The sequence below is a fragment of the Cavia porcellus genome, unplaced genomic scaffold (assembly GCF_034190915.1).
Source record: "Cavia porcellus strain 051 isolate PalLab524CR breed Dunkin Hartley unplaced genomic scaffold, mCavPor4.1 scaffold_1, whole genome shotgun sequence".
Lineage (NCBI taxonomy): Eukaryota > Metazoa > Chordata > Mammalia > Rodentia > Caviidae > Cavia > Cavia porcellus.
The window spans coordinates 135,398,663-135,412,744 of record NW_026947484.1 but is presented as its reverse complement, the minus strand read 5'-3'; the positions used below and the strand labels follow the sequence as shown (position 1 = coordinate 135,412,744).

The window sequence follows — 14,082 nt, the reverse complement described above, 5'->3', positions numbered from 1 at the left end:
CTATCAAGGTTGAGGGACAGGAATGCACAAGGCATGTCTATAGGACGGTGATGTGCAAGGCTAGAGTGGGCAGAGGCCCTTACCAGAGTGAGGAGTAGGGTGTGATGGAAGGTAAGATTAATTACACTGAGGGAGAGGGACAAGTGTAAGGGTCCTTGGATGTTACGGTTAATTTAGTAAGACCTAGAAAATTATTTGGGGCCTTGGGGTAGGATAGCATCTTTACGGCAGTTCACACAGATTATTCTGGCAGTAGTAAAGTGAGAAGGGAGTCACAGGACTAAATAAACATGGTAAATTATTTACAGTCGAGACCAAAAAAATAAGGGCATAATCTATGGTGACTGCAGTAGGGATTATAAACAGAGACAGAAAAATGAAAAGTGTTATTAAGCATCATTAAACCTACCTAATCAAGATCAGAGACAGAAGGAATTCAAAAGGCAAAAGAGATCAGTGACAGACAAAACCAAGCTGTGAAGTGATAATTCATATGTTTCAGAAAGAAATTGAGTTACAGTGGAAGGGTCCTCCAGTGCCACAGAGCAAGGGGTGTGGACCTCGGGATGGCAGCCAGCTCTGGGGTGGCCTCTGTATATATTGGTCTGGAAGCAAAATACTGATGGAAATTTCATTGGTATAGATTTGGATTCAATACAGGAAAATCTTTTCAATGATTTGATAACTCAAATAATGTGACCATAATCCAGTCTGGAGCCATGAATCAGGTGTCCTTCCTCTGGCAACATTTGTAGGTGAGTTTGTTCTCCACGTGATAAAATGGCTGCCAGTGGCTGTGGGTTCCTAACCCTAGAAGAAGAATATGCTTCTTTTGTTCCAACGGATCCACCTAAGGTCCAGACCCTGTCATTAGCAATATTGTGTCTAGTACCCACCCCTAAACTAGGCATCGTAGCCAGCTGCTGGTTGGCTCAAACCTGGCTTCATGAGTACCCTTGGAGCTTGAAGAAAATCAGCTTCAGACTAACAATGGAAGAGTCTCATTTGTCCAATAGAGAAAAACAATGGATTCTGGGCAGGAAAAACAATAGTCCTTAAGAAGAGTCTGAATCAAGCTTGTCTTTGGCAGCATAGGGAATGCATGCAGGTTTACCCACCTTGAGCTCATCCTTAGCCACATCGCCTTTCTCCAGTTCCACCCAGAGTGGCTGGTGGAGAGGATGCTTGTGGTCAGTGCTAAAAGGATAGATGTGGGTTGTCATAGAAACTTAGCACTAGGCAGAATAGGAAAATTAAGGATCCAAGGGCCAAGCAACTAAGACTGGCAGTCCCCATAGTTTTCCACCTCTTCCTTGCAGGGGAGTAGGCGCCTCAGCTCTGAACCAAGTCTGCTGACGTGCAAGCCCGTGGTTGCTCACTCCCCACTGCTGCCTCTTGGTAGTGTCAGTGACGACTCCTTGTGATGTTAGAGACCTTTTCTTCACTTAAAATATTTCTTATAGAAGAGCACAAACATTTTTAAAATTAGTATGTTCAAAGAACTAATTTTTCAAAAAATTAATTGTTTTCCAAAAAGTTTTCCAAATAAGAAAGATACCTGCTGTTTGGCAATAAAACAAGAAGAAAAATACACTGGGATACTGTTTCTGTTACTTCCTATCAAACAGTTTAAAGCAACTGGACTTTAAAAAGAAACAGCCCCACTTTTGGGGAAATCTCACAGGGCTCCTTCCATTGATCTGTGTGCCCTTTCCAGAACATGTTCCAGAGCCATCAACTCATTAACCTCGTGTCATCTCTTTGTTAAAGAATCTCCTCAACAGGTTTGGCACATTCAAGTGATACTGAAATCAGTAAGACTTCAGCTTGGTACTGTAGCATCTGTAGTTTCAGCTATTTAGGAGGCAGACACAGGAAGATCACTAGCTCAAGGCCACCTGGGCAACTTAGCAAGACCGCCATCTCAAACTAAAATCAAAAAAGAAAGGGAGGGGGTGTAAGAGAAAGAGAAAAGGAAAAAGGGAAGAAAAAAGCAAAGAGAAAGCAAAGAGGCCTCTCTGCCAAGAGTCCTATTTCTGAGAGATACTCTGGGTAGATGACCACCAAACTTTGTTGAAGTAATTGTACCATCTTTAAGAGAATACTTTCCTTTCTGACATGCTTGGTTCTCTCTTCTCTGTGATAAAGCTTCACTTCCTATGGTAAAGGACCAGGGACGACTTCTAAGCTTGTAGAAGCAGTAAATCCTAGGCCAGGGCAGGAGGACCCAGCTTTGGGAAATGAAGACAACCATAGAAGTCAGTCAGACTGACCGTTCCTACTGCATACTCCCTTGGGCCTCTGGGTTCAGGCCAAAGCCTAGAGGCTGATCCGAGGACTCTGTGTCCCCGAGTTGCTGAGGTGGGGAAGGGAAAATCTGACAAGAGTGGAGCTGGCAGAAAGAAGGCCTAGGTTACTGGGGTTTCCTAGACCTCCACTTTAGTCTCTTGGAGAAAGCTTGAGAGAAGCCCGCACATCATCTAAATTCCGATGACCTGTCCATTCGACTTCCTGTGAAAGTCTGTCTCTGGGCTGGCTTTTGGATCCTGCCTGGGTCTTCTTTCTAGGCACGCAGAGTGGGGAGCCATCCCCTCAGCCTTCGCGAGGCTGGAGACTGTGCTGGAGAGCATGAGGTCATGTCTGCGAGCAGAGGATGTGAGCAGGTTTCTCCGTGGAGGGGTTGCCCACACAAACAGGAGCCACTTGGCTCTCCAGGGTCCCAGCCTGGCTGCAGCTGGCTCTCCCCATGAAATTCAGAGACCCAGAGCCTGGCCTGGGTTGTGGCTGGCGGCTAGGTATAAGAAAAGTATTCCAGTGTTGAACATTAAGAAGCTGGCTTGTTTTTTAAAAAACTGATTCATCTGGTAATATTCTTTAACTTCTTGGTTTTCAGTTGTACCTGACAACCATGGTAGCTGGATTACAGAGAGGTACTTTGTCTTGCAGTGTTAAGACAATCTCTCCAAAGCTTTGTATAAGAAATTGGTTCCATATTGCAGATAGCAACACTGAAGAATGAAAAAAATTTCATATAGCTGAGGTTGGCAAGCCTTGATTTCTGGCTCCTATCCCTGCATTTTGAGGAAGACCGGGAATCAACTGTAGGTACCTCAAGCACTTTTCTCAAAAAAAAGCTGAAGAACTTTCCTTCCATTCAAAAATAAGCAGATTTTCAGCTAAGAGAGTCTCACTAGTATTCTAGATATTTACATACAGATAGCCCCCAGGCCTATGGGTTCAATGAAACACAGGTTGCAGATTCATTGAAACACAGGTTGAAAATATCCCAAGCAAGGCATCCATACTGAACACAAGACTTTTTCCTTGCCATTATTCCCTGAACAAGAGGGTATACTAACTATTTACATAGCATTTACATTATATTTGGTATTATAAGGAATCTGGAGATTATGTAAAGTGTGTGAAAGAATGTGCCCAGGTTTATGCAGATACTGCATTGTTTTACAGAAGAGACATGAATATCCACTGATTTTGTTTCTGGGGTGGGGCCCTAGAACTAATGGCCCATGTGTACTAAGGCAGGACTATAATTATATGTATTTGGGGAGGGTGGGTGGGAGAAGGGGTGGCAGGAAGGAGGCAGAAGCATAAAATTTCTAGTTGAAAATGGTTTTTAGCAGGTTATATAAAAACTATCTGTTGACAAAAGTTACTCAAGTCGATGACCATGCCAGTATCCAGGCCTCCAAGGGGAAGCCATTTGAAAATAAGTTTATGCCAGCAAGCCTTTAAGAAGCCTTCTCGGGTCTGAATTAGCTGAAATGATGCTACTTACTTTAAAAGAAGCATCTAAAGCCTGAGAAAGAAGGGATGGAATCATCAGGGAAGTCATCCCAGGGGCATTTCTTTCTTGTTGGTAACATATCCCTAGAGAGCATTGGCATTACAAAGCTCAACTAATTGATAAAAATATAATTTCAAAGTTTTTTCCCCTCTTCAGATCAAAGGAAATAGGACTCAGAAAGCACAAGGGATTTGGGAAATAGGTCATATGTCTATCATGCATGCTTCTGTGGGAGGCAGAAGGCCCTAAAGAGACCATCTGTGAATTAAAATGTGGCTGCACATTAATTTATTCATGGAGGGGGGAGACTACATAAAGGATAAGGTATCCTTGGACGCCACAGGTGGCCTTATATTATGCAGAATGTTACAACCAGATTTATTTGGAACAGGATTCATTAGTCCCAAGGAACTTTACCACTGCAGAGTTTTGATTTCTTTCCAGGTGTACAAATGCTCATTTGGAATAGGAACCACCATGGCAGACTCTAGCAGATGCTTACTAAGAAGAGGCTTCAGAAGTGGAGCTGCTAGGGTAGTTTTACGTTGTTTTTGCCATCAGCTCTGGGATTCTGGGAGCCCAAGCATGGATATTGTTTAGCTATACATATTTTCTTGGAGAGTTCACTGTTTCAAAAGGATAAGGATTACTGCCAGAGAGACCAAGCATTCTTTGCCCCGTTGGAGCGTCTCAGTCTCCTCAAACCCCTGGCTTTGTGTCCAGTGAGCCCAAGTCTGCTCTAGAGCACTCTTCTTTCTCTTTTTCCAGGTCTTCTTAGGATGTGGAGGCTCCGTTCTCATTTGCTCAACCTTACAAAACTCAGCCCCAATTATAGTGGCTTCATAAATAGTAGCTGAACTAGATTTCAAGCATGTATCTGTGAACAAAGATAGGTAATGAGACAGCCAGTCAAGAACTTCTGATTTGACTTAACCTCTTTGTTAATTTGACCAACAAACACACATAGAATTCTGCCTATGCTGGCATATTCTAGGGAAGACAAATAAGGTTTTTTTGTGGACTTGAAATCTACACCATGGAAACCAGCAAAAGCACAAATCAGAAAAGATCAGGGCACAGTCAGTGTCTTAGTTACTTTTGCCATTGCTGAGACAAAATAACCAACACCCAAAAGTAAAAGATGGAAAGGTTTATTTGGCTCACTGTTTGTAGCGGTTTCAGTCCATAATTGGTTGGTTCCGAAGCAGGTTGGCATGGCAGACATGCAGTGCAGAGAATAAATAGTTCATGGTGGGCAGAAGATAGCAAAGAAAGCAGAGATTTCAGCAGTTTCTTTCTGCCCCTTTTACACTCTATAACTACCGGGATTAAGGAAGTGCCAAACCAATCAACTGATTTAGTAATCACACACTCTTCATCCCGGGATCACATACTGTAAATTCAGCCACCTCTGAAAAAGCCCCACCTATAACCCTAGGAGGTTTGGGGGGGACATCTAACAGCATAATTATGGTGATACCCTGTGGCTGGAGTGTGGGATGGATGAGGACTCAGAGGACTGGTTCTTAAGCTGTCATTGTATCACACAGCAGTTGGGAGGCAGTGAACTACATAGACAGGAAATCAGTATACAATGATGGTCCACCCCTGGGACATGCTTGAAAAGAACTGAATACATGCTGGTTGCTGTTGCTGCCCTTCATTCAGACCATTACTATGAGTACAGAGTGAGAATCCGGACTCCAGGCTGCCAGCCATCTTACCTCTCTGACCCCTATTTGGTAAACAAATGCCTGCTAACTGGGTTGTTTGGAGCAACCCATGAAATAATAGAAGTACAAGAGTTCTGAAAACCATATTATTAAAAACAGTAAGGTACTCAGGCAGGGAAGCCAACATTACTATTATTTTTAATATGACACTGTTTTTCTTGTTGCCACATCCATTCCCCATGAGCTTCCGCTTTGGAGAAGAGGTAGTGGGAGGAAGTGTGCACCTCCCTTGGAACTGCAGAGCTGCCACCTCCTCTGGGCTGAGCAGAGCCTTGAGGCTGGCGGGCGCTGGGTGGGGCAGCAGAGGAAACAGAGCAGCCTTACCTCCAGCTCCATCTATGTCTGTGAGCTGAGAGGCGTGCCCGCAAACCACTGTGGGCCAAAGAGTCTAGGAAGCCCCTGAACGCCTGGCTCAGGAGTTCCCCGAAGAGGCAGAACACCAGCCCTCCACCTCCTGCGAGCAGGAGTAGTTTCCAGGTGACTCATCTGAGTAAAATGTAAAAAAAAAGAAAGAGACTATTAGCTTTTCACAAGTAAGCCAAGTGCCAGGTCTCATATTGTGTTCCACCTTATCTCGGGATCAGAGGAGGAAATCAGGGAAGGCCTGGCTGGACTCTAGAAAGCCAGATCATTTCTGCCCTTTTTATTCTCAGTGAGAAATGTTCCGGGGTTGATTTAGGTAGGAAGTGAAGTCACCAGCTGAATTAAGACTGCTGTTGCTAGAGAGGCAGGGTGCTGTGATGGCAAGGAGCCACTTCTATCAAATACACCAGCTCTGTGACCTTGGACAAACTGCTTAACTTTTGGGAGCACTCCTTCCTCTGTGAAAAGAATGGAGGTAATAATAATAGTACATACTCCATAGGGCTTCCATGAAAGTTACATTAATAAACCTACTCTATATGGACAGAACAGTGCCTGAAAATAATGCAGCTTCATACATGTCCCTTCTCTGCTCCTGAGATTAGGTGAAACACAATGGAGACCTGGCACTTGGCTTACTTGTGATAAGCTAATATTTCATTCTTAACAACATTGCTCATCACTGGTTAGCTTAGTTGGTTAGAGCCCGGAGCTGATAATATTGTTGATGAGTATTACTACCCTCCTTAGCTGTTTTCTTACAACACAGCTTCCGATGGATACAGTGTCTATGCTGTTACCCTCTGAAGGGGAAAGGACACACAAGCAATGTCTTACTGCCATGTCCTCTGGTCCTGTCTTTCACCAAAAGCCCCAAGTCTCACCTTCTCCCAGAAGCTTCCTGTTCTGTGCCTGGGAAGCTTCTCCCTCCCAGACACTTGGCCTCAGGCCTGTCATAGATGGAGATGGATCAAGTCCAGAGCACAAGAGGCCTTGAGGCTCAGAAGAAAGCCCTGGGTTTGAGTCTCACCTCTAGCATCAGCTCTTGACCACCTCTGTACTCTGTGTCATCATTCATGAAGATGATAGTACTTCCCCATGCAAAGGTGTAGAAACTGAGGCACAGTGCCTGGCCCATAGGAGGTAGTGGTGACAGTTCAGTGTACTAGCTCTGGACGACCAGCAGACGTATCTTCCCTGCTTGCTGGCCATGTGTCTTCAAGCAATATACTTCTTCTCCTTAAGTTTCTGATCCCTTTCTGTATACATTGGGGATTAGAAGCCCCTCCCTTGAAATCATTACATAGGTTTCAAGAACTACTCTTCGTGAAGTGTTCAGCAAACATTCAGTAAGTGTTTCCCTCACAAGACTGACAGCCAGATGTTCTGCAGTGTCCAGGATCTAGAGCCCAGTCATGTGTGGGAGACAGTGCTCTGACCCTGGGGAGACAGAAAGTAGCTGCTTTGCTCAGTGAGACCCTGAATGTCTTCCCAACTTCTTGCCCACAGGACTCTATGTGCTGGTTGGAGCTGGAGCCCTAATGATGGCCGTGGGGTTCTTTGGGTGCTGCGGAGCCATGCGGGAGTCACAGTGTGTGCTCGGATCAGTAAGTAGGGCACTGGGAGTGCAGTGGGTTGGGGAGAGGGTGAAGAACTAGCTTGAAGGGACTTGGGATGCCTAGCTTGCAGCACCAAACCCTCCAGGATTCACTAGAACCCAGGACACCCCCTCCTTCACCCCAAGTCTCAGGTTTCTCCATCTCTTGCATAAGAATAATATTATCTTAGTCCCTGCCTCATGTGGAAAGTGTGGGGGAAAATGAGGTCATTAGGGTAAAGATGTTTGGAAGGGAAAAGTGCCTAGCAATTGTAAGAGATTATGATTATTCTTTCAAAAATGATATTTCCCTATGGGTGAGGTAGCTAAATGACTCCTACTGCCAGAGAGGAGCCATTGTCTACAAGAAAAACATTCAGGTTAAGATCAGTAACTTGACCAAATATACCTCTGGTGGCTTATTTTTACCTCTAAAGCATCTGTTTAAAAAAAATCAAATGATTTCGGTTTACTGCCATCCAGCCAATGTCAATGGAGCCTAGGAGAAACAAACAGAAAGAACAGGGATGGGAAGAGATAATGTTTCTGTATTTCTCCTTGAGTACTTTGAAATAGCATTTCTATGAGACAGCCTCTCATTTCTCATTACTCATTGCAGTCTTTGGACTTTTTGACTCTGTGCTGCTTCTATTCACTTGCTATGTATGACACAGAAGTTGTTTCAGTATCTATTCATTGTCTTTCTCCCCTGCTAAGCATCTCTCTATCTTGTTTATGACCAAACTTAGTTTGATCAGAGCAAACCCAAGACCTTGAAAAAAGTATGTCTAGAAAGATTCTCTGCACATACATTTCAATTCCCTGTCTTCAGAGAAGCCTTTTGGACCACGAGGCTCCTGTTACACTCTTCCCCAAACCCAGGCTTATTCACGTTTTTAATCCTTTACTATTTTTATGTCTTCCCCCCACAAACATGAGGTCCATTAAGATCTTGTTGATTATTGCCAAGGTCAGTACTGGTACAGAATAGACAGTCAACAAACAATTGCTGGATGAATAAACTACATTAAAGTGACTCAGCTGTTGCATATAAGAAACTTAAGGAGGCAAATGCTTCCTGTTAATCAGTCAGTTCATACTAATCACCTTGTCACAGGCCTTTCCAATGGAACTAGGTTCAAAACAGGTAACTGAATTGAAAAGGTATTAAATTAATGAAATTAGTATTTTCTGTCTTTTTCAGTTTTTTACCTGCCTACTGGTGATATTTGCTGCTGAAGTAACCACTGGAGTATTTGCTTTTATAGGCAAGAGTGTGGTAAGTAAAAATTACTGTATCACAAAAGATACGAGAATATTGACTCATAATGTTATTAAGAAATTAAATAGCCTCTTCAAATTATAGTATAAGCAGAATTTTTAACCTAAAGGTAGTATACAGAATGCACATTTGTACGCATTTGAGTGTGTGTAAATATATATGTAGATATTTTCCTAGGAAAATATCTACATATTCCTAGGAATTTCCTACAAATTCCTAGGATATTTTCCTAGGAAACAAGTTCACAAAGTTGACTTTATAAGTCATAGACTTATAAAGAGGTCTATGGTTTTTTTTTTTTTTAAAGTATCTCTAATTTAAGATTATCCACAGTTCAAAGTGAGGTAAGAATACAGACATAAAAAGGGGGGATGGGAAAGAACATACATTATCATTTCTTCTCAGGCTGTCATTTGTCCATAAGGCTTAGCCTCAGAGACAAAGCCCTGGCCTGCTGTGTCCTAGTGAAGACAGTTTAGCTTGCTGTCCAATCCTTGGCATTCAAAATAGGTCATCAGGGAACCCACAGAAGAAGTGATCTTTTAGGAGAACAATCACACAAAGGAATGGAAAGGACAAGGAAAAAGAATGGAACCTTAAGTGTTCTATATTTCAGATTAATTTGTGTATCATCAGTGTTATGTGTTTGAACTTGTTAAAATATGTGTAAAATAAGTAAATGCTGCTTCCTTTGAAATTTTTCTAAAGTGGCTGGTTATAGTCATAGGTTAGTTTAAATTCAGCTCCATATAAAAGTGAAACTAGATTTTAGGACCATCTGAATTTCTGTGGATTTGGATTCATACACCTTTGTAATACTAGAGAAAGCATCCTCTAAGCTTCCTGTGGTATTTAAATTCAGAAAGTCATCCTTGGTAATGAACAACTTTTGAACCATGTCATGAAGAGACTTGAATTCTTTTAACTAGTGAATGGCTATGAAAGGTTCCAACCCTGGCTATGCATCAGAATCCCCTGGCTGAAGCCCAGAAATCTGGGGTCCAGTTGATGCTGAAATAGTATTGGGTTTGGAAACCTCCATTGTCTAAGAGGTCTATCTTGTCCATGAAAAGTATTCTTGGTTAGTCTATCCTTTCATCATCAAAAGCATCTTGGAAACTCTAGGATCTATATTCTGCTTCATACATTCAGAATCATCTTAAAATACAGATGGTTACATGGAAAGGCATATGAAAGGTATGGAAGAAAGGACTTTCTGTGTTTGAAAAGAGAACATTTAAAACTCCCCACTCGCCGTGCTCTCACTTTCCTTGGTATATTTTCAGGCTATACGACATGTACAGACCATGTATGAAGAGGCTTATAATGATTACTTTAAGGACCGGGAAAGGGGAAATGGCACTCTCATTACCTTCCACTCAGCAGTGAGTAACTTTACTTCTTGCTGAAATTTCATCTTCTAAAGCTTATGCATGAAGGATTCAAAATAAAAATAAGTTCAGTAAAGGCAAGCAGCAGCCTCTTATTTTAGCCATTGTGAGAGCCACAGTTTTTGTCAATATAAAACCCTAGACAAAAAAGGGCTACCACAGAGTTGATAAGAGGAAGTCAGGGGGTGTGCCCACAAAAGACAAAAGAGCATGTACAAGAACATAAAGAAAGCAGCCCAGATAGTGTCAGGTTCCCTCTGGGTGCCACTGTGGATCTGATAGAAACAAGCAAGGACTTCAAGCCAGAAAGCTGCTTTCTCGTTTACCAAACAGATGGGCCAGGCCAGAGTTGCTCTGTTTTCTGTTTTCTTAAATATTATGATATGGAGAAGTAGCTGTGAGCTCCTGGGCCAAGTATTTTCAGGTAACCAGTTTCTCTGTGTCATAAAAATATCTTGGAAAGTGTCCCAGAAACAAAAAGCAGCACACAGATTCCTTTGTCTCAAAGGGCCAACAATGGAGCAAGACACCTGTTTGCTAGTCAGTCCTCCAGCATGGACATTTACTGTGATCATTTCTCTCTTTCCCAGACAGTACTACCGGTAATAAGGCCTTTCCAAAGGTCATAAAACTTTAGCTCCTCAGTAAGTTGTATGGTCTCCCAGTCTAAAAGAAGGACTCTAAAGGCCCAACTCTTTTCTAAAAATCAGTTTGAACAGACACTGTCAATTAGTTTCTTGTCTTGTTTAGGTTGAATTGAGTCACTTCCTGTCATAAACTCAGACAGCTTTAGGAAAGTTTCTTGGTTTGCTAGCATGATTATGTGATTCTTTACTCTTTCCTGAAATAGCAGTTTGGGTTGCTTAGATCAGGCCTTGTATCTTCTTAGCTATCTTGGCACTGCCAGTGCTTAGCAGCAATGCCCAGACTTGTAGCCACTGCTTCCCTCTCCTGTGTCCTAAAGTCTCTTTTTCTGACTTTCTAGTTTCAGTGCTGTGGAAAAGAAAGTTCTGACCAGGTCCAACCTACGTGCCCAAAGGATCTTCTAGTTCACAAGGTAAGCTTCTGCCAGGGTTCCCACCCACTCCCTGTATTGTGAGATAGTCTTCGCCTTCAGGTGAAGGCAGAGAGCCTCAGAGACACCTTTGAGAGATTCTAGGAGACACTCTCTATGGACTCTAAGCCTCACTTTATTCTGTGTCAAATAAGCAAGGCAATGCTGAGTCAATCTCTTGGTGCCCTGGGGAAAAATGGTATGCTAACTTGCTAGTATGATGCCACATGCTTATGCATTTAAATTCACCATGCTCAGAGATGTGTCCTCCAGGAACAAAGCCCCTACACATGTCTCTGAGGAAGTCACAGAAATAATAAATGTTTCACTTACTAAATGTTGTGTCAAGTGGGCACTATGCCACCCCATGGCAAAAAAGACATGGCCCCTTCCCACAGCAACCTTGAAGATTAATCAAGGGCTATAGAGCTGTATGAGGCATCTGCACATGGTACCTGAGACACATAGAAGAATTAAGAAAGCTTCATAACGGAAGAGATCCTTGAGCTGAGTTTTGACAAAGGGGGGTCACTCTGGGCTCATAAAGCAACAGGAACAGAGGCATGGGCTTTAAGAAACTCCAGGGCTACAGGAGAACAGAGAATCCATAGAGAGTAGAGTGCAACATTTTGGGAGAGGCGAGTAAAGGCATAATTTTAAACCTAGGGGCTTGAGGAAGCCATTGTTTTCAGCAGAAAATGAAACCTAATTAATTTTGCATTGTGGGAAGAAACTTAAGGTGTCACATGTTAAGGGTCAAATAGAAGGGTGGAGACTAACAGAGAGAGAGAGATCACTATGCTACACCTGGTAAGGAAAGATAAGGGGCCAAAGCAAGCAACAAATAGTAGAGAAGGGGAGGGAGTGAGATATTCTGGAGATGTTCTGGAGATCTAATCCATAAGACAAGGTAAGCTATTGGGTATAAGTGGTGCGTGGAAGATAGGACACTGAAGTTTCCACATCTGCTCGGTTGGTTGGATGTGTACTAATACGGAAATATAATGAAAGGAGCAATCCTAGGATCAAATTACAATTTTATTTGCAATAAAGTTTGTACTTTAGGTTCCTATAAGACTAACTGATAGTCTAAAGGATGAACAGGTGTAGAAACCTCAGCAGATTAGTTCCTACTAGCCATAGGAACAACTGAGAATAGCCGGGGAATATGTATAAATTAGGGGAAAAGTTAAGGATGCTATTGCTTAAGCTGAAGAAAAGAACCCAGAACAAGAGCCTGTGAAGAGATATCGAGTAAAGGAGATTTCAAGCTGCAGCATTTGGGAAGCCAAAAGAGAAGATGATTTGTCCCTAAAGTCAGAGGCTGGGAAGAATACAAGTAAAAGTAAGTCAAAAACAGTTTGCTGGATTTAGTACATCAGTGACCTTGGTCCACAGTGTCAATGAGGCACAAGTACAACATGGAAAGAAAGGGAATGGTGAGACTTTGGAAATAATGATATCAATGCTTTTCAGCATTTGGTCATGAAGAGAAGATAATATAAAGTTCCACTTTATGTCACAAATTACTATTGAACACTTACGAGGTCCTAGTGAGCTAGATGAAATAAATAAGGCACAGCACTGCCTCAAAGTGTTCCTGCCTGGTTGTGGAGACTTGCAGACCTGTTAAAGCTCCATTACCGGAACATAGGAGACTCATCCAGAGTCCCCAGAGGCTTCTTTGATGTGAGAAAATTGAAGGATAAATAGGAGTTCATAAAGCAAATGGAAGAAAGGAATAAATTTGGGCAGAGGGAATAAGACAAAGGCATGGGGACAAGAGAAAGTACTTGCTCATATTCAGGTAAATATTAGCATTTAGAAGACACTGAAAGCCTTGGTACTTATGAGAAATGAGTTCTTCAAAGAGGAGGAACCCATTCTTGAAGGTCCTTATGAAGACAGAAGTCTAGCCAACAGCTGCTAGCTTAGGAAACCACAGAAAGTAGAATCTGGAATAGGATTGCCTTTTATCAAGGTGACTGTATTGGCAATGTGGAGGAATGATGGAAAATGAACAGCCTGAACCTGAGTAGAACAGGGAAGACTTCTTTCCTCCTTATCAGCCATGAAATGTTAATTGAGACAAATTGAACTGAGCAACAGAAATGGAAAAAAGGTAACACCTACCAGATAGATAACAAGTTAGGTATGGGGGGGGGGGTGGTTCTGCTGGGTTTATGCCACTTCCTTTTGTAGTTGATGGCATAATTTGTTGACTTGAGTAGAGGAGAAGGAGCCAGTTTCAGAGAAAAGAAAATGAGTTCAGTGTTTACCATGGTGATTTTTGAGAAGCCATAAAATATTCCAAGTGGAAATATCCAAAAGGAAATTGAAAGATCCAGTTTGTGTTTCAGGAAAGAGATTCAAGTGGTGGTGGCTGCTTATAGAATCTTAAAGTTACAGATATGAATTTGATCCATGAGATTTAGAAGAAAGTAAGTATAAGGCTAAAACCTTGAGGAACAACAACATCAAAGGCTGCTCAAAAGGGGAATCAGGGATCAAATATGGAAGCAAAGATGAGTAGCGAGACACTAATGGGAAGGCGGTATTGGTGGAGAAGGTGATAATCACCAAGGCCAGATGCTGCTATAGAAGTCAGATCCATAGTGCGACTTGTATCCAGCACTGTGAATAAAAAAAGGTCCTTACTGACAAGGAACTGGCAGTCTAGTAGAAGAACTGAACCCAGAGTGGCCACAATGCAGTAATCAAAGTATGCAAGGATGGTGTTTTGCTGAATTGTGATGGTGTAAAAGACAGAGGGAAAGCGCTTAGGATAAGCCAGAGGTTTGGGGACCAGGTGAATGCTGACTGCAAGTAATGTCTCCGCTAAAGGGATAGGATTGGC

The 14,082-nt window shown here is 42.5% G+C and overlaps 1 protein-coding gene across 1 annotated transcript in view; it reads left to right on the top strand.

Annotated features, from left to right (window-relative positions):
• The window catches only part of Tspan2 (tetraspanin 2), a 44,498-nt gene that overhangs the window by 19,429 nt on the left and 10,987 nt on the right, over positions 1-14,082 (top strand). The window contains exons 3-6 of the mRNA XM_003479259.5: positions 7,411-7,508; positions 8,703-8,777; positions 10,067-10,165; positions 11,157-11,228. Of these exons, the coding sequence (XP_003479307.1) occupies positions 7,411-7,508; positions 8,703-8,777; positions 10,067-10,165; positions 11,157-11,228 (344 nt within the window). The remainder of the gene's footprint in view (positions 1-7,410; positions 7,509-8,702; positions 8,778-10,066; positions 10,166-11,156; positions 11,229-14,082) is intronic.